We start from the raw sequence: 20,614 nt of genomic DNA, 5'->3' as shown, positions 1-20,614 counted from the left end.
CAATGCGCACGCGGTGTCCAACTGCCACCTGCTGGACACGCTGTGCATTGCAAGTGAAATGAACCAAGATATTATTCCTGGTATTCCCAGGAAATGTTGTAAGACTAGTTTGAAGAGTAGTTTTATTTTTGCAAGTATTTAAAATATACTTGCAAAACGACCATATCAACATTAAATTGAATAAAGTGTGTTTTATGTGAGCGAGAGGATGAAGTGCTTTAAGAAGATGGTCAAGCTTCTAAAAGTATGAATACATAGTTACTTAACACACATACAAAAGGACTCAACAGTTTAAATAAAAATGACTTTATTTTTTAAAATAAATGCATCTTGTACAGTCTGAGGGCCAGGACACACCAGGAAACTGCAGGTTTCCCCAAAACTCTGACCGTCTCAAACTCCAACGACTTCATCTGGACTTCACATGACTCACTTCAGCAAGACGACTACAAAGAACGTACGCGCTTGCCTTTTGGGGTTCCCCTGAAACACCACGTGATTCAATGACTCAAACTCAAAATATTTGACTGTTTTGGATTTATCTGAGGTATTTTATCCAGAATATTTCAACAGATTTTGAGCAGATTAAAAACAAGAGCAGGTTTCTACTCTAAAATCACATTGTGAATTCAATCAATTTCCATAAATTCCTATTGCGGTGAGAAATTGTCAACTCAAACCAATATTGTAATTAAATGTTTGAAATAAATATAGAATTTAAACAGTGCACTATGCAACTTGTGGTTACCGTCCCGTCTCCATGGAGATTATTACTTTCTTGGGACTTCTGAACTATGGCATTACACTTTTCCATCTAGCATGCATTTCATAAAAAAGTAACATAGTGCATCTTTAATTTCAAGCATAAAGTTAACATTATGCAGTAAATAATGGCAGCAGAACCAAAAAAAATACATACATTTGAATTATTATTTTTTTTAAAGATTTTCTCTTTGTATGACAAGGTCTTAATTACCAACCACACGGGGGCAGTAAAGAAACAAATTAAAGCTCTGGCAATTTGATATTGGAGTGAATTTACCCCAGAATCACGTGAGCACTGTGAGATAAGGACGACCCCTGAAGGCAGCATGTTACTATGACGACAGAAGGGCGGGGGGAAATGGCTTGAAGGTTTAAAAAGCGTCACAAAAATTAAAATAAAAGAGGCACGTCATTTAAAAACATCAAAAATTAACATCTGGAGTTTGAGACATGAGTAATCTTCATATATATATTCATAAATCTTCAACGTGACCACAAACGACATTTAACGATCTGATATTACGGATGGTTAACCTTCTCTTTCTAAAACCGCAAAAACAAAAGAAACAAAAAACAAACCTGTACAATTCTATAAAACTCGTGTTTTTACATAGTTACAAAAAATAATACTTCATTTCCTGCTCCTTCATACTGAGGACAGACACAGAAACACATTTGCATATTCTTCTTCTCAAACAGTGACCTCTGCTGGTGTGTGATGATAAAACAGTTAGAATAATACTATAAGGTGTGCCACAGAATATGAATATGAATAAAAAGAGCAGATAACGTCATGGCAGGATCTGAGCTCGGAGCGGTCATGAGGCATGAGGATCTGAAGAAACATCTCATTCATAAATGTGACCATAAAACAGACAAATATGAACAAAAAATAGCTTTTTCTCAAGGCAAAACGCTGTATAATGCATCACAAAACGGCCGCATGCGTCAAGAAAGGACTTTTAAATTATGATTTTCAAAAAAGCAACCGTAAGAGCTCAATGTGGGAAAAGAAATAGAAAAAAAAAAAAGGTATAAATTGGTTTCATGGAATAAAAATGCATTTTGATCTTTTTTCAAAATGACAGATTCCATTGTAAAAGGTAAAATAAAATAAAAAAAAATAGTCTGGATGACATTTAAAATCATAATATGCCTCAAGAGTGTAGTGTTTTCATGTACAACAAAAGACTTATTGGAAGAGGACTACGTAGTGTTCACTTCTTGACTTGGTAGGATGGATACAGAGTGTTGGAGTGACCACACATGAGGCCACTACGTATTGTTGCCATAGAATTCTTAAAAAAACTAATGTAACAAAGCGTAAAAATGTGGTACAGTTCAAATTAAAATATAAAGTTAGTGTTGAACAATGGCCACAGTGACAAAAACAAATATTGAAACTTGTTAAAAATATCTGGAATTTTTGAGTAGTTTGTACCTCAACATATTTGATTTGTGTTAAATATTGTTTTTGTTTATGTAAATTTCCAATGTTTGTCTTACATTTCAATTTTTTAATGAATTGAACTTTGCATAAACTACAAACAAACGACTTTGAGACATTTTTAACTCATTTTGATATTTGATTTCTGCAGTAAAAACGACCAAAACAATTGAACGTGTGCTAAACGAGTTGCATTAAATAACTTATTGTGGACATCGTGTCATCTTTGGGTTAAATCGCAGGCGTGTTATGGACGTTTAAGATCCGGGAGACTTCATTTAAACTTCCTCTATTCAAGTCCTTCAAAATAAAGTCCACATAAGGCAAAAAAAACACACTGAAAACTAGCAAATAAAATAGTGTCTGTGGAGCCGCTTCTGCCCGTTCTGAAACATCTGAATAAAAGAAGATGGAAGATGCGTGCTCCTCGGGGTGACGGGTGCTCCTCGGGGTGACGGGTGCTCCTCGGGGTGACGGGTGCTCCTCGGGGTGACGGGTGCTCCTCGGGGTGACGGGTGCTGGTGGTGGGTGCTGGTTGCTCACACCCAGCCGCTGGTCAGCTTGTAGAACATCTCCTCGTCTAAGGACTCGTTCTGGTCCTTGGCGCGCGTGGACAGGAAGATGTAGCCTCCAATGAACTCATGCACCACTTTACAGTCGACCTCTGCACAGATGAAGGAGAGGGAGGGCTCGTCTGCAAACTCCACCGTCACCTGGAGACACAAGAACACACACACACACACACACACAAGAACACACACACGCACACACAAGAACACACACACGCACACACAAGAACACACACACGCAAGAACACACACACGCACACACAAGAACACACACACACACGCACACACAAGAACACACACACGCACACACAAGAACACACACACGCAAGAACACACACACGCACACACAAGAACACACACACGCAAGAACACACACACGCACACACAAGAACACACACACGCACACACAAGAACACACACACACACGCACACACACACACACAAGAACACACACACGCACACACAAGAACACACACACGCACACACAAGAACACACACACGCAAGAACACACACACGCACACACAAGAACACACACACGCACACACAAGAACACACACACGCACACACAAGAACACACACACGCACACACAAGAACACACACACGCACACACAAGAACACACACACGCACACACAAGAACACACACACGCACACACAAGAACACACACACGCACACACAAGAACACACACACGCACACACAAGAACACACACACGCACACACAAATCACACACACAAGAACACACACACGCACACACAAGAACACACACACGCAAGAACACACACACGCACACACAAGAACACACACACGCACACACAAGAACACACACACGCACACACAAGAACACACACACGCACACACAAGAACACACACACGCACACACAAGAACACACACACGCACACACAAGAACACACACACGCACACACAAGAACACACACACGCACACACAAGAACACACACACGCACACACAAGAACACACACACGCACACACAAATCACACACACAAGAACACACACACGCACACACACACAACACACACACGCACACACAAGAACACACACACACACACACACAAGAACACACACACGCACACACAAGAACACACACACGCACACACAAGAACACACACACGCACACACAAGAACACACACACACACGCACACACACACACACAAGAACACACACACACACACACAAGAACACACACACGCACACACAAGAACACACACACGCACACACACACAAGAACACACACACGCACACACAAGAACACACACACGCACACACAAGAACACACACACGCACACACAAGAACACACACACGCACACACAAGAACACACACACGCACACACACACAAGAACACACGCACACACAAGAACACACACACGCACACACAAGAACACACACACACACAAGAACACACACACGCACACAAGAACACACACACGCACACAAGAACACACACGCACGCACACAAGAACACACACGCACACAAGAACACACACGCACGCACACAAGAACACACACGCACGCACACACGCACGCACACACGCACACAAGAACACACACAAGAACACACACACACAAGAACACACACACGCACACAAGAACACACACACGCACACACAAGAACACACACACGCACACACACACACAAGAACACACACACGCACACAAGAACACACACACGCACACAAGAACACACACGCACGCACACAAGAACACACACGCACACAAGAACACACACACACGCACACAAGAACACACACACGCACACACAAGAACACACACACGCACACAAGAACACACACACGCACACACAAGAACACACACACGCACACAAGAACACACACGCACACAAGAACACACACACACGCACACACGCACGCACACACGCACACAAGAACACACACAAGAACACACACGCACAAGAACAAGAACACACGCACACGCACACGTTTACAGGGACATTACGTAAACTCAACTTCTTCATCATTACTTTATTTAAACTTGTACTGAGGCTTGAGTGTTCCCAAAATTCCAGTTTTCACCTACCCCCTATCTCCCGCCCCTGAGTGACACATGTAGGATCTAAAATGTCACGAGAGCACGTTTCAACAATAAATACATGTAAATAATAGTCTGCTGCTTGTTACGGTGACATGTGACTATGAAGAGGGCGGGGCTTTAAAACAGGAAGTCAATGGAACGGTTTCTGTGACGCCATTTTGAGATCATATTTGAAACTAAACTGAACATATTATGATGAAGTCACCATCTTGATCTCCCAGTTGACGTTCCACTGCTTCATGTTGCTGAAGCGCCAGGTCTTGATGGCGTCTCCGTTGTGCGCGTCCATCCGGATCAGTCTGTTGTAGGTGATTCCGATCAGCTCGTCCTTTTTCCCGCCCTGGAACCTGCAGACAGCCAATCAGTGATCAGGACACACCCACAACCAATCACAGAGGGAACGAGAGGGAACGAGAGAGAGAGAGAGAGAGAGAAAGCTCAAGGTTTTAGCGCATCAAATAATGGTTCTTTTGTGTCTGTTTCACTTCTGCAACACCAGGAACACTTCTGTCTTTGTTATTAGCATTTAAACATGCTCTTTAACATCTTTAGTTTGGCGTGTTTCAGAATTAAAAAAATATTGCCCATTTCCAACACTACAAACTGTGTAATTCCCCCTGCAGCCAGTAGATGGTGTATGGACTAGCATAAAGAGGACTGCAGGAGCTCTATAAGGCACATTTTAACATAGTATAATCATTTAAGTCTTGCTGTTTTCAACCGGCTGTAAGTTTCCACTCAAATCTGTCCCAAAAGAAATACTATTACATTATTCCAACAGCTGAAAAGAAAATGGGGGAATACTGACGCCTAAGACATGACCAAAAGAACATACTTGGCCAGAAAGTGGGTGATTCCGAACTCGGGGAGCGACTGCCAGGCCTGGATGAAGCGCATTTTAGCTTCGATGAGACTCATCTGGGCCACATTCTGGTGCGCCTCCAGGATCCGGGCGGAAATCTGAAGAAAAAACAACAACAACAACAACAACAACAACAACAACATCATACAAACGGTTGTAAATAATGACGTGTGTTCACCCGTCACAGCAAGAAACCCGTCACCACACGTTACCACACACCAAGAAGCCAAACAGCATGGAAACTAACTCCACTAGCACTACAGCTAACCACGCTACAGCTAACCACGCTACATCTAACCACGCTACAGCTAACCAACCTACAGCGCTACGATTACAAGCTAGTCCAGTCTCATGAGCAGAACTTAATAATCAACCACTTACTTTATGTCCATTATTTAGGTCAATTTTACTTTTTCTACACGTTCCTGTAATAGTTCATTAAAAACGTGTGTGTTTTGTGATGAGTTCTGTTTCATTTGCACATGTTTCTTCTCCAGAGTGCAACAAAAGCTGCTCAATCTCTCGGAGCAACTTCAAAGGACAAATATTTTGCATTATTTGTATTGTTATTGGCGTTTGAACATGCTCTTGTACTTTTGCTTTGATATTTCAGATTTTAGAACTGAAAAGGATTTAAATATTCCTTCACCAAGAATTGTGTCAACACGCCATCTACTGGCAGCAGAGGCAATCACAGGCAGGAGATGGACAAAGCTGGCTTGCTCTTGCGTGCTAATGGCGAGACTACAAGTAAACGTCTACCTTTGGTTCTATGGTTAGGAATAGTTGATCTAGTAAGTATAGAGAGATTAAAAAGTCATGCACATGTGTACTTGGTGAGAGCAAAGCACCCATGGGAGACAGCGCCGCACTTACCAGGTCCCTGATAAAGCCTGGCTGAGGAGTGGAAGAGGGCGGGGCAGTGAAGGAGGAGGAAGAAGAACAGAACAAGCAAAATTAAGTCAATGCAAAATGGAAATGAAGAGGCAAAACAAAAGAAGGAGCCATGTTAAGAGCAGCAGCTTCAGCTTCAGCAGCAGCAGCTTCAGCTTCAGCAGCAGCAGCTTCAGCAGCAGCTTCAGCAGCAGCTTCAGCAGCAGCAGCAGCAGCAGCAGCTTCAGCAGCAGCTTCAGCAGCAGCTTCAGCTTCAGCAGCAGCAGCTTCAGCAGCTTCAGCAGCAGCAGCTTCAGCAGCAGCAGCTTCAGCTTCAGCAGCAGCAGCTTCAGCAGCAGCAGCAGCTTCAGCTTCAGCAGCAGCAGCAGCTTCAGCAGCAGCAGCAGCTTCAGCAGCAGCAGCAGCTTCAGCAGCAGCAGCAGCAGCAGCTTCAGCAGCAGCAGCAGCAGCAGCTTCAGCAGCAGCTTCAGCAGCAGCAGCAGCAGCAGCTTCAGCAGCAGCAGCAGCAGCTTCAGCTTCAGCAGCAGCAGCAGCAGCTTCAGCTTCAGCAGCAGCTTCAGCAGCAGCTTCAGCAGCAGCAGCTTCAGCTTCAGCAGCAGCAGCAGCAGCTTCAGCAGCAGCAGCAGCAGCAGCAGCAGCAGCAGCAGCAGTAGCTTCAGCTTCAGCAGCAGCTTCAGCAGCAGCAGCAGCAGCAGCAGTAGCTTCAGCAGCAGCAGCAGCTTCAGCAGCAGCTTCAGCTTCAGCTTCAGCAGCAGCTTCAGCTTCAGCTTCAGCAGCAGCAGCAGCAGCTTCAGCAGCAGCAGCAGCAGCAGCAGCAGCAGCAGCAGCAGCAGCAGCTGCTTCAGCAGCAGCTTCAGCAGCAGCTTCAGCAGCAGCAGCTTCAGCAGCAGCAGCAGCAGCTGCTTCAGCAGCAGCTTCAGCAGCAGCTTCAGCAGCAGCAGCTTCAGCAGCAGCAGCAGCAGCAGCAGCAGCAGCAGCAGCAGCAGCAGCACATTCACTTACACGTGAGGAGGGGATGTTGTGTCAGCAGCAGAACAAAGAATAAAAGGCTTCGTGGATGTGTAAATATCTGGATATCACCTGTGAAGGCCGTCACACACTGGGACGCTCTATCACGCAGCAAATTATGCCTCTTAGTTATGTTCTAGGAGTGTGCACCGGGGCAAATCCACACTTTTCCTCGCTCACAGCCTTGTGCTATGTCTCATTTTGTCAGTAATATAAAGATGAAACTGACCTTTAAAGCCCGAGAGTTGATTTGAAAGCCTTTTTGAGAGCCGGGCAGTGTGTACTTTGGCCTTAAAACATACTTTAACTAAAATCATTCTATTAAGGCATTAACAAAAAAGTTACGACCAATATTGGATTCAAAATTGAGGGAAAAACTGTATTTTCCTTGGTCATGTTAAGATGTTCAAGCCCAAAAATGTTTACAGACCATCCGCAAAGTATTCACAGTGCTTCACTTTTCTACATGTTGTTTCTACAAATTCTACAAACAATATCCCATAATTAATTTGTGTTATTTAATAATGAAGTATTTTCTTTAAGCCATAAACAAGACTAATCAAGCTAAATTAAATGTATTGTCCAAATAATCAATGTTGAACCAGAGCAAAAGAACAAGTAACGACAAATTTACAATAACCAGACAAAAAGTGGTGATGCCTAAACCTTCCACAAGAGGGAGCCACACGCACACACTCTGCAAACAGGGAAGAGAAGTGCCTCAGTGGGATTTTTCATTCCCACAAATCAAATCTGTCCCGTCTCTAACCATCACATTTCCCCTGTGTAATCTTCACTCCATCTGCAAGAGACAAGTGAAAAAGTGCAACCAGGAAGTCTCTCTCAGCTCCGGAAGTGCAAGAGAGGGAGAGCAGAGGGAGGGAGAGCAGAGGGAGGGAGAGCAGAAAGAGGGAGAGCAGAGGGAGGGAGAGCAGAGGGAGGGAGAGCAGAGAGAGGGAGAGCAGAAAGAGGGAGAGCAGAAAGAGGGAGAGCAGAGGGAGGGAGAGCAGAGGGAGGGAGAGCAGAAAGAGGGAGAGCAGAAAGAGGGAGAGCAGAAAGAGGGAGAGCAGAAAGAGGGAGAGCAGAAAGAGGGAGAGCAGAAAGAGGGAGAGCAGAGGGAGGGAGAGCAGAGGGAGGGAGAGCAGAGGGAGGGAGAGCAGAGGGAGGGAGAGCAGAGGGAGGGAGAGCAGAAAGAGGGAGAACAGAAAGAGGGAGAGCAGAAAGAGGGAGAGCAGAGGGAGGGAGAGCAGAAAGAGGGAGAGCAGAAAGAGGGAGAGCAGAGGGAGGGAGAGCAGAGGGAGGGAGAGCAGAGGGAGGGAGAGCAGAGGGAGGGAGAGCAGAAAGAGGGAGAGCAGAGGGAGGGAGAGCAGAGGGAGGGAGAGCAGAGGGAGGGAGAGCAGAAAGAGGGAGAGCAGAAAGAGGGAGAGCAGAAAGAGGGAGAGCAGAGGGAGGGAGAGCAGAAAGCGGGAGGAGGGAGAGCAGAGGGAGGGAGAGCAGAGGGAGGGAGAGCAGAGGGAGGGAGAGCAGAGGGAGGGAGAGCAGAGGGAGGGAGAGCAGAAAGAGGGAGAGCAGAAAGAGGGAGAGCAGAAAGAGGGAGAGCAGAAAGAGGGAGAGCAGAAAGAGGGAGAGCAGAAAGAGGGAGAGCAGAAAGAGGGAGAGCAGAGGGAGGGAGAGCAGAGGGAGGGAGAGCAGAGGGAGGGAGAGCAGAGGGAGGGAGAGCAGAGGGAGGGAGAGCAGAAAGAGGGAGAACAGAAAGAGGGAGAGCAGAAAGAGGGAGAGCAGAGGGAGGGAGAGCAGAAAGAGGGAGAGCAGAAAGAGGGAGAGCAGAGGGAGGGAGAGCAGAAAGCGGGAGGAGGGAGAGCAGAGGGAGGGAGAGCAGAGGGAGGGAGAGCAGAGGGAGGGAGAGCAGAGGGAGGGAGAGCAGAAAGCGGGAGGAGGGAGAGCAGAGGGAGGGAGAGCAGAGGGAGGGAGAGCAGAGGGAGGGAGAGCAGAAAGAGGGAGGAGGGAGAGCAGAGGGAGGGAGAGCAGAGGGAGGGAGAGCAGAGGGAGAGCAGAGGGAGGGAGAGCAGAGGGAGAGCAGAGGGAGGGAGAGCAGAGGGAGGGAGAGCAGACGGAGGCAACCATGTTTCCAACATAACATACCCAAGCGTGTGAAACTGCGGAGAACAGTCGTCTTACCCGGAGATCGTCACGTTATCCCGTCGCAATACTGACCTAACCTAATACTGATGTGCAATTCTGTCATATGTGCAATTACTGTGAAATTCATGTGCAATCTATGTGCTGTCGTGACACATATTCATGTGCAATTACTGTCGTGATCACATGCAATGGTATTTATGTATTTATTTGTCTATGGGAGTTTTTATTTATTTATAGGAGATCTTCTAGTGAAAGTGTTTTTCAGACTTCCTATAAGTGATCTGTTCTTCTGTATCTACCTCTGTATCTACCTGCGTTGCAACAATGAAATTTCCCCATGTGGGACAATAAAGGAATATCTTATCTTATCTTATTTCCTGCATGCACGCACGCACGCAGGCACGCAAAGTGTGTGTATAAGTGTGTGTATAAGTGTGTGTATAAGTGTGTGTATAAGTGTGTGTATAAGTGTGTGTATAAGTGTGTAAATGGAGGACGTCGGTACAGTTGTTGGAGTGAGCGAGGAGGAAGTGATGTGTGACCCGGGGAGGCCTCAGGACGGGTGAGAGCAGAGAGAGCACAAACAGAACCAAAACTAGGAAAACTACTTTCATTCTTTCAATGGCAATATAGATTTATAGTTCATCTAAAAGTGTATATATTTTTGGTGCATCTCCACATCAATATTTCCACAATGCACCAAGAATATTTGACTTTTAGTCATGTTTGTGTTCCACCACATCCTAAACACACGTTCCTCATTTGTGAATTCTGTTCATAGTTAATATGAATAAAAAAATGTCACATTGTGACTAACCACAAAAGGGCAAAGACATTTCAGATCCTTTTATGGAAACTTTTCATCATTTTAACAGTTCTGATTCCGTGTGTTTGATGTTTGACCTGAACGCCTCGTCCTCTGACTCAACACTTCCTCCAACACAAACCACAGAGTGACCTCGCTCTGTTCTCCGTGTCCACTCAGACGTGGTCTTTCGCTCTGTAACAGTCTAAATATGTCTGACCCGACACTCACAGGCTATTTCTGGCTCACGGAGCGGCAGTGACGGCGTATCCCAGCAGCCTTAGCAACATTCCACAGGCCTACTACAACTTTCATCAAACACAGACAAGGGGTGAGGGAGTTTTGGGACGTCCCCCCTCTCTCCTCCCCCTCTGACAGCGGGGGTAAAGTGTGTGTACTCAGCTGGCGCAGAGTACACACACACAGGGTTGGAGCGTGCGTGTAAATCCACTGGACGCAGGAGCGGGCAGAGCCTGATGGGACGGGGCATGTATGAAGTCACACCAGGGCATGGACATGAGCGTCCGAGCCAGAGCTGACCACATGCAGGGGAGGAGGGCGGGGCCGCTGGGCGTATCCACAGATTTACCTCAAACTCCATCATCTAGTTATAAAAATAAGTTGAAAAAAATATATAATAAGAAGAAATCATATTCTAATTGGGCTAAACTTGGGCCATCTTAAAGTTTCAGTTGGCCCCAGGGCTGAGAGATCCTGGAGGCCAACAAAAATAAAACCACTTAAGTCAGGGGTGTCAAACTCATCTTGGGCCGGATTTCGACGCTCAGGCTGGGTCGCAGGCCAATCATAACTTATAAAAAATATATAAGAAATAAAAAGCTTTATATATCCTAGTAAGAGTTCTATGTGGACACTGATGCACAAATCTGCAGCAGGAGAAAGTCCATATTCATCCATATGCAGCAGCAGCAGCAGCAGCAGCAGCAGCAGCAGCAGCAGCAGCAGCAGCAGCAGCAGCAGCTTTTCTTGTTGTTAGCCCCACATTAGCACTGCTTTCGTCCACAAAACCATCTCTTTTCTTTCTTCCACGTGTTTCCCAAAACCACACGTCTCTTTCCTGCTCAAACCTCTGCTCAAGTCTGTAAAGTGCGCTATGCGCATCATCACTTCTCAGCCCTGGCACTTGCTCCAGCAGCACACACAGCTGTGCTGAGTAGCGCAGGGGGGACTGTGGGACTCGTAGTTTGAGCGATAAAAACGCTATAGATCTACCAGAATATGATTGATTCCATTAGAAATGTTCGGTGGGCCGGATTAAAACGTCTGGGGGGATGTGGCCCTGTTTGACACCCCTGACTTCAGTAGTCCTGATCAGAGATGATCTGAGGTGACATTATCTTCATCATAACAGACACAATATGCCTGTATGCCTGCTGATCTCAAGTTGTTTCAACTGCAACTAAACTAAATTGTTTATCATTGAAAATGTATTTAGTTAGCTAGCTATGGGAAAGTGCTATGAGAAGTCACTCAAAAGAGTGGTGCTTAGCTCAGTGACGGGCTCAAGCTCTGTAGGCCCCTGGGCACCAGTCAGTGTTGAGGCTGACTTAACACATGTTGGGCAATGTAGCTGGCAGTCAGAAGGGATTCATAGAACCATAGTTACATATGTAACTGGTGTTTTATTTCTTGTCGTTTACGTCCTCTTCAAGCATGGACATAAGGGCGAGTCAGGAGCAGGGACAGAGACTGGTACAGCCCTGGTGCCCTCACACCAGGAGGAGCTGCCAGACGCTCTGCCCAGCTACGCACACAACATTAGCAGCCGCTGAAAACATGTGCCCAGCACTGTGCAAACAAGGAGGGGAATAATGACACAAGCATTCAGCCACGTAGAGGGAATCTAAAAATGTAATTATCACAAAGAAGATATATTATACAAGAGGACAATGGATGCTGACATGCTCCACTGATCCAACCTGCATGCTATATCGCTGCTATTTTAGTTTGAAACCTTTGCTACCATGGCAACTGAAGGATAGATCTTTACATCTAAAGTCCAACAAACACATTAGAAGGAAACTTTATATTAAGCCAACATTACATTTGGGTAAACAACAGAAGATGAAGACCCGTCTGGAATGTGTAATAGTATGGCATTAAACTACGTATCCATCTCCATGGCGACAAACAAATGCACCAAGGCCAAGTTACAGGTCAGATCTATGGAAGGGCAACCTTGCTCACAGTGATGAACATTTTTACTTCAGACAAATTGAACAAATTATGGCATGTTTCTGCCATACTGTGGAATATTCCAGGCACTAACATCTCCATAGAGACGGCAGGTGACAGGACATTAGTGGACACGGTGTTCAATGCTCATGCTATTGAACACATGTATTTAACCTATAGCCGTTAGCATTAGCCAGCAAAAGGTAAGGAATAATCATGACCATGTCAAAACCTGGTTAAGTCATTGTTGAGTGTGTAAAACCTTTTGGTGTTTTATTTTAGGTAACATCTAGTGTCCATCCATTCCTCCATCTAGCTATCTTCGACTACTTAAGTGAATGGGTTTGAGCAGAAGGCAGAGATGGAGAACATTGTGCCTATGAATGTCTCCGTCAGTCCCACAAACAGACACTGTAAAGTACAAGCTGCTGCTCCGGTCACATGACCAGTCCAAGTGTAGAGTCTAGCCGGGTGGTGGTGGTACCTGCTTGTTCTTGTACTTCTTGAGGTAGCGCGGGGACACCAGGCACTCGGGGTTGATGTCTGTGGAGATGGGCTCGATGAACTGAGGGTCCGGGTTCATGTGCTGCATCTTGAGGAATGACAGGATGTTCTGCACCTCCAGGTTATACGAGCTGTCGGCCATGGTCTTCCCTTTGGACGCCAGGCGGCACGCGGCCATCCAGTGGGCGTACTGCTTCTCCTGCCACAAGCCCAAAGGAGACGTTGATGAAGGGCATAGGCAATATCACCTTGTTCGAGGCTTGTCAACAGTTTAAAACTATACTAAAACATGCATCTAAACTATATCATAATTTGAGCAAGTACCCTACGAAAAAGACATAAAATCAAATAAACTGGACACATCTGGAATAGTATTAGCAAGAACTAGAAAGAACTAGCTGAGGTGGCTCGGGCATCTGTTCCGGATGCCTCCTGGGCGCCTCCCTCGGGAGGTGTTTCAGGCATGTCCCACCGGGAAGAGGCCCCGGGGAAGACCCAGGACACGCTGGAGAGACTATGTCTCTCGGCTGGCCTGGGAACGCCTCGGGATCCCCCCGGAGGAGTTAGAGGAAGTGTCTGGGGAGGAGGAAGTCTGGGAGTCCCTGCTCAGACTGCTGCCCCCGCGACCCGGCCCCGGATAAAGCGGCCGAAGATGGATGGATGGATAGAAAGAACTATCATTTTGTGTTGAAATATTGTATCATATTGCTGAAATATTGTCTTACTAATAAACAATATACTGGAAGTAAGCGTTTCAAATGTCCAAAGGATTATAAGTATTTATCCATGGTAGAAGATGTAACAAATATGCTGAAGATTAACTTGATACTTCAAGTAATTCATGGAATTAGTTCATCACAATTTTGAAGCTTGCAGCTATTGCTTTTAGCCTCATTTGCACTAAACATTATTCTAAGCTGTAAACTGAAATATCAATGCTAAATTTTTCAAAAGTGCAAAATATAAGACTTTAATGATTCTGATTGGTAAAATGAAAGTAGACAGTAAATTGTATATTGCCGTGTTGATTTTTAGACATAAACACACTTTTATCATAGTAAAAGTAATTATGATTTATGTGTTTGTCAAATAGGCCTATTGTCTGGGACCATAAAAAGCGATTTGACATGGCAATAAAACCAAGTATTTGATTTATTGTGTACTTTCCATTATCAACTGAACTACTAATGAGTACTTCCTACAGACGAGTCCTTCCTCACCATGTCACAGCGGAGCCAGATCTCGTTCATCCCCTCGGCCACAGGAATCAGCAGCTTGATGTTGAATTTCTGTCCGGAGATGTTCACGTCTGGCGTCACCTCACAACCTGTGTTCAGCAGGGGAACAGCATTAACCTCACGCACCACGCGCTGGGGGCTACAGGACAGCCACGATGAGCCGCTACCTCGCAGGTTCATCTGATGGGCGGGCGTGCCGTGGGCCTCCTCTTTGCTCTTGTAACAGGAAATGGTGATGTCCTTGAACGTGCACCAGTACTGCTTGTAGCCTTTGAGGGTCAGCTTCTTGGGTCTGAGGCGCACAGGACACACACGTTAGCACACAGGGTGTCACAGGAAGCTCAAAACAAGATGCTCAGGGAGGGGTGGGACAGTACAGGGAGCTCATAGGAAGGACATGCAGGAGCTGGATTCAAACTCGCAGGCTGCTTTCCTGCCACTCCACCAAACAACTGTTTTCTTAACAAATGGAATCTAAATTGCACCTGAATTATACTTTTAATCAGAAACTAAAGAGAAACTAGCGCAAACAGGAAACCATTTCTGCATTTACTTCACTTCTCTGTGCCTATTAAAGTAATCGGTTTTGGATAATGTCAGATGCATTATGCACTATGCAATATCACTGTAAATGTGGTGGTTTATCTCAAGATCAAGTCCACGTTTGGGGAGAAATTAGTTCTTTCCATTTTAATATCCTTTTTGCAGTCTAGTTTTAGTTTTCTAGTGTTCTGGGATCTCTCTTGTCCAATCATCTCACTCCAAAGTGTTCCAGGACCAAAGCTCCACATTTAAACAGGCCGGTCGGGTCACTTAAGACACTTTAAGCGCACCGATCGCTCCAAACAAACCACTGGAAACATGGCTTAAGCACAGTATTTGGTTCTTCAGATCCACATTTGAACCCACAAATGATTTGATGCTGCCTGGTGGTCGAGTGGTTAAGGCACCGCACACATGCCAGGCTCCATGTCAGTGTCTTTCCTGTATAATATAGACTACAGGCCAAAACATCTCGGTGTTAAGTACCATCTTCAGCCAGAGCAGCCCTGGGGTAGACGAGATGAAAGTGAGGCTGCCAATCTGTGCCTACACTCCATCTGCTCACCACCAATCACTGACACATTCATACTTGAGCAAGGTGCTTATTCAGAAAACAATGCAACATCAACTATGGCTCCAATCCAAAATGTGTCATGGTTCAAACTGTGATACGTCTACAGAGCTGAAACCTAAAACCTCTGCTTACGAATGCTCTTTTGGCAAACAATCAAGCCTCATTACAAAGAAACAAACGCCATATCAGCTTTTGCTACTTCCTGCTTCTCTCAGACATATTTGAGACCAGCCAAATCTTTGCCATTCAAGTTGTTTACAATTTGATAAACGGTTTGTGAGATAGCGGGTTTCCTCATGAGAAAGGAGACTTACTTGAAGACCTTGACATAGTCGGCGAGTTCAGGAATAGCCGTGATGTCACCCTGAGGGAAGAGAAGGCCAGAATATAACAGAGTAAATGACATATTACGCGGCGGTAACGGCTGAATCATCATAAGCCTCATTTCCACTGCTGCAGGACGCGAGTGCGGCCCAGGTCAGGACAGACTTCCCAAAACCACACGTCTAAAATAGTACTTTACTGTACAATGGTGAGGCTTAATGTTTATACTTTAGACAAAAGAGCAAACATTGTATTTCAAATGCAGAAAGACCACTTCAAGTATGTTTTGTGCCTTGTGGATATTACAACAAAGTAAATATACAGCAGCACCACCAAATAGAAAACTGTATATTTGGGTGAAATTGTGACAGATTACACAATAAAAACAGATCTACAACTTGAAGTGATTACAGACATCTTGCTCTGACGCAGTAGTGTTCAGTACCAGTGTGTTGGACGTCTTCCCTCCCTCGAGTGTGATCTCCAGGTCGGACAGCGCTGCGTCCACCTCGTCCACCTCCTTCTCGCTGTTGTTCAGGTGGTTGTCTGAGGACATGATTGACAGCTTGTTGATGTGGTACTGCAATGACAAAGATGCGAACACAAGTGAGTGAGCGACTCTTTGATTGGTTGAAGTCTTTCACACTTAAATGACAGCGCTGTGTTGCTTTGTTTTCTGTTTTGTCGTCGTGTTGGCGACACTCAGAGATATTGGTGATGTTTCCGGGAGTGGTCCAAATGAGGTAATGTGGACTGTCTGGATGCACTTAAAGGTTTTAGTTCCTTTGTGGGATGACTCAAATAATGGACTAAAATAGAAATACATCAAAAATAAAACACAAATGAGAAGAACAAGGAAAAAAGACGACATTTATTTCATTACTGGAAGATAAAAAAGGGCAATCATGGGCATTCAGCCGAAGTTTTTGGGCAGAAAACGAGCCAAGACTAACCCTGAAACCTGAGCAATCCTAAAAATGACCTACATCAACAAAAAACGAGTACTTAAGCTTCGCAAACAAAAGTCTCTTTATATTATATTACATCATATTTCTGCTGATTGTGCTGCATCGACACTTGACTGTGATAATTGCCATATAAAAACATTTGTTCTGTTTACAACTGTACAATTAGCAACATTCACATTTTTGGACAATAATATGAGCAGATGAACAAACAAGTGCTACAAGGCGTACTATATGTTCCCAGGATGCTAACGAGCTATAAAGATTTTTACTAGCAACATGTGCGAGTAGCGTTATAGGGGATTGGTCAGGAGAGGGTCGTTACTGCAGGGCCTAGTGTACTTCCTGCCCGGTGCGTCAGACACTAAATAAGACTTGTTGACAAATGGTATTTATAATGTCAACCCCTCACCCAGGCCGGCAATATGTGAATGAACAGCTGCGCACAGGGGCAGATATGTCTGAGAGGCCAGATAGAGATGTACAGGAGGCTAACAGGAGGCTACGCTAACAGAATGTGGGACAAAGGGCTCTTGCCTTTACAACTCGTTACTGCAGCTGCACGTGTCGTGCCCCTGGGCTTAGAATACATACATTTTAAAACTAGGGTGTAAAGCACTTTCTTAGAGATAGAGTGAGGAGCTCAGTCACACGGGAGGAGCTCGGAGTAGAGCCGCTGCTCCACCAGCTGAGGTGGCTCGGGCATCTGTTCCGGATGCCTCCTGGGCGCCTCCCTGGGGAGGTGTTTCGGGCATGTCCCACCGGAGGAGTTGGAGGAAGTGTCTGGGGAGAGGGAGGTCTGAGAGTCCCTGCTTAGACTGCTGCCCCCGCGACCCGGCCCCGGATAAGCAGAAGAAGATGGATGGATGGATGTAATGCATCATTACAAATATGCACATAGAATTAGTGCCGGTGTAGGGTGTAACTGGGTTAATAATAGTTACTCTAATTAAATAACACTTTCAAGTAACTTGGTAACTCATTACTGTGAAAACATCTGTAATTAAACTACAGTTCCTAACAAAATACTCAAGACACAAGGAGAAAGCTGAATGTGCTAAAAGTTAAAAATCCTGCGATCAGAAACACCTCATTGTTGATGATGGGATTTGAGCCAATTAAAACCTTGTTGACTTCAGTTTAAATGTTATTATTAGGAAACATAAAAGCACATATTTGATCAATTTATAAAATGGTGGATAATAGGTCAAATCCCCCAGCTACAGTCATCCTGACCAAACCTAGACAGGATCTGGAGAGTCCCACTACAAGTGATTATTGCCGTCATACCCAGTATTCCTACTTACTGCACAATCGTAGAACAATTCTTTCAAATCTTTTCTGTGGCAAAGCATCATTCAATCCTTCTGACAACCACCTGAGGACACAAGCTCAGAGAACTGGAGAAAGCCAAACTAATATCAAATTGTACATCAAACATGCACAGTAGCAATACGGTATTACTCCAGCAGATTTAAAATGAGACTTAACCTAAATAATGACTCATGTACAGGAAAACCAAAACTGATGAGTCTCAAATACTCTAACTGCAGAGGATATTTCCTAGGGTAAATAAAAAAGAGGCCAAAGGATTCCCAATTCCTACCAAATTATTGTCCCACTTATTTTTTCAGGCAGAACATTTAACAGTGAGGCCACCGTAGTCACCATTTATGGATTGTTCAAATCTCCTTTACACAGTTAAATTGACCCCGTGCCCCGTTGGCTAAGCCTGTCCACTGCATCATAGAGGCTACAAACGTGCTAACAGACAGGTAGCAACAGCTCGGATTAGCATCTCTCTGAAGTCAACAGTAATGGAAGCCACTTTGGAGTAATTCTACACACACCCCGCCGCCATAGGGGGTGGGGGTGTGTGTGGGGTCGCCATGGGGTGTCTGGATGGGGTAGGTGGTCCGGGGTGGGCGGTAACTGAACTGGCTCTATAATTACCCCCGCGGTGAGGACAGTGTGGCGTCCCCAGGTCTTGGCACCCGGGCTTTATGAGGTGAAAAAATAGCCGGGTCAACACCCCCAAATGACAGCGCGAGGGGCTAGCATCAACTCCAATACCAAAACGGACATGTGCAGGCATATCACGCATCCATACAAAAACAGTGATACTTCTGTGTAAATATAGTGCATCACTGACTACATGTTGTTCATAAAGGCAGGTGTTTGTCTTTCAATGCTACGGCTGTTCATTTGAATAGAACTATTAAAAAAACAAAACCCGCCACCGTAATCTACACGTAAAGCACGTTCAGGTAGTCTTTACTTTGAATTTTGAACATTTCATATTTTACATTTGAATAAAAGTTGGCATCAGCTTTGAGGCATACAACATATACAAGAGTTATTTTTAGGGTAATTGTACTTTTCTTGAGTAGATTTTTAAATATGTGCATATTTTTGAGTATGATTTTAAAGGATTTTTATTGTAAGGACAGTACAGCGTGAAATGGGGACAACACTGAGGAAGGACATGTAGCCAATTGTCCACTTGCCCACCGACCACAGCATATTTCTGAGAACATAATTGTAGTTGGCTACATTTAAAATAATATTAGTCATTGAGCATAATAGAAGTCCCAATGGTCTGAATCCCCATCTGTCTCACTGCGTCTCTGCTCAGAAGAAGAACACATTTTTAGTCAAGTATAAAACAAATAAACGGCCAAAAACTCTTCTTTACCTCCACCCAAACACCACTGAACTGCACTGTCTGCTCTTATTGGCCAGTGACGTTTAACCAACTTTTGTATAAAAGACTGAGCTAAAAGTTGACTAAATTGCGTTAACAAAAAGTCAGCCTTTGAGAGAAGGTCCACTAATGGAGCACTGTGGGGGGAAGCAATCCATTCATTATAATGTAAAAGAGCTGCTTTGTCCCCCACCTTCAATAACAGAGACTTTAGGAGTTATATTGTGCCAAATATGAACTCATGGCAAAGGATAAAGTGTTTTTTCCCCGCCAATGATTATTTAATGATTAATAAACATGTATAAATGCATTGCATATATGCCTTATTATAAAGTTTTACAGATTTTTCCTCACCGTTACAAAAACAAACATTAATACTGCTCATGTTCCTCCTGTTATGAGAGTGATTTGTCCTTGCTCTAAAAACTATATTGTCATGTATTAAATAATGTATCATTTGTTTCTGTGCGCTCGTCTTAGGCCCTGAAAGGAACAGTGTCCAGTCGGGAGGGAAGGCAGCAATGTATTTTACCCCATTGAAAACCAGAGCTGTCCACTCACAGGAGGCTCTGGTGTAAGATGGGGACACATTATTACTATTCCACATACAGCACCATTTAAGCCACAGTTAAAACAAGAGGTGGGCAGATAATATAAATAATATAGATACCGTAATATTGTGAATGTTGAAGATGTGCAATACTGAAACTATAGAGACAAGACTGAAGAAGGACATGTAGCCACACAGCATATTTCTAAGAATATGATTGCAGTTGGATACATTTAAAATAATATTAGTCATTGAGCATAATAGAAGTCCCAATGGTCTGAATCCCCATCTGTCTCACTGTGTCTCTGCTCAGAAGAAGAATACATTTTTATTCAAGTATAAAACAAATAAATGGTTAAAAACTCATCTTTGTCTCCACCCAAACACCACTGAACTGCATTGTCTGCTCTGATTGGCCAGTGACGTTTAACCAAATTGTGTATGACTGAG

The 20,614-nt window shown here is 44.6% G+C and overlaps 2 protein-coding genes and 1 non-coding gene across 6 annotated transcripts in view; 1 reads left to right on the top strand and 2 right to left on the bottom strand.

Annotated features, from left to right (window-relative positions):
* The window catches only part of lbh (LBH regulator of WNT signaling pathway), a 472,239-nt gene that overhangs the window by 18,887 nt on the left and 432,738 nt on the right, over positions 1–20,614 (top strand). The window lies entirely within an intron of this gene.
* The window catches only part of fermt2 (FERM domain containing kindlin 2), a 77,332-nt gene continuing 57,008 nt past the window's right edge, over positions 291–20,614 (bottom strand). For 2 of the 4 annotated variants that reach the window (XM_072457463.1, XM_072457465.1), the window contains 9 exons: positions 16,391–16,525; positions 15,936–15,985; positions 14,672–14,796; positions 14,487–14,593; positions 13,247–13,465; positions 6,594–6,614; positions 5,691–5,815; positions 5,061–5,202; positions 291–2,925 (listed from right to left, as the gene is read on the bottom strand). In XM_072457463.1, coding sequence (XP_072313564.1) covers positions 2,752–2,925; positions 5,061–5,202; positions 5,691–5,815; positions 6,594–6,614; positions 13,247–13,465; positions 14,487–14,593; positions 14,672–14,796; positions 15,936–15,985; positions 16,391–16,525 — 1,098 coding nt within the window. In that variant the 3' untranslated portion in view covers positions 291–2,751. The remainder of the gene's footprint in view (positions 2,926–5,060; positions 5,203–5,690; positions 5,816–6,593; positions 6,615–13,246; positions 13,466–14,486; positions 14,594–14,671; positions 14,797–15,935; positions 15,986–16,390; positions 16,526–20,614) is intronic. The other 2 variants (XM_072457464.1, XM_072457466.1) reach the window with 1 other exon arrangement.
* LOC140371128 (small nucleolar RNA SNORA49) lies at positions 20,077–20,201 on the bottom strand. Its single transcript, XR_011928436.1, has one exon. It is a non-coding gene; the product is annotated as a small nucleolar RNA SNORA49 (small nucleolar RNA).

The sequence above is a fragment of the Eucyclogobius newberryi genome, unplaced genomic scaffold (assembly GCF_026437365.1).
Source record: "Eucyclogobius newberryi isolate DKJ021-1_F unplaced genomic scaffold, fEucNew1.0.hap1 SCAF_21, whole genome shotgun sequence".
Taxonomy (NCBI): Eukaryota; Metazoa; Chordata; class Actinopteri; order Gobiiformes; family Gobiidae; genus Eucyclogobius; species Eucyclogobius newberryi.
This window is presented reverse-complemented; position numbering and strand designations above follow the sequence as displayed.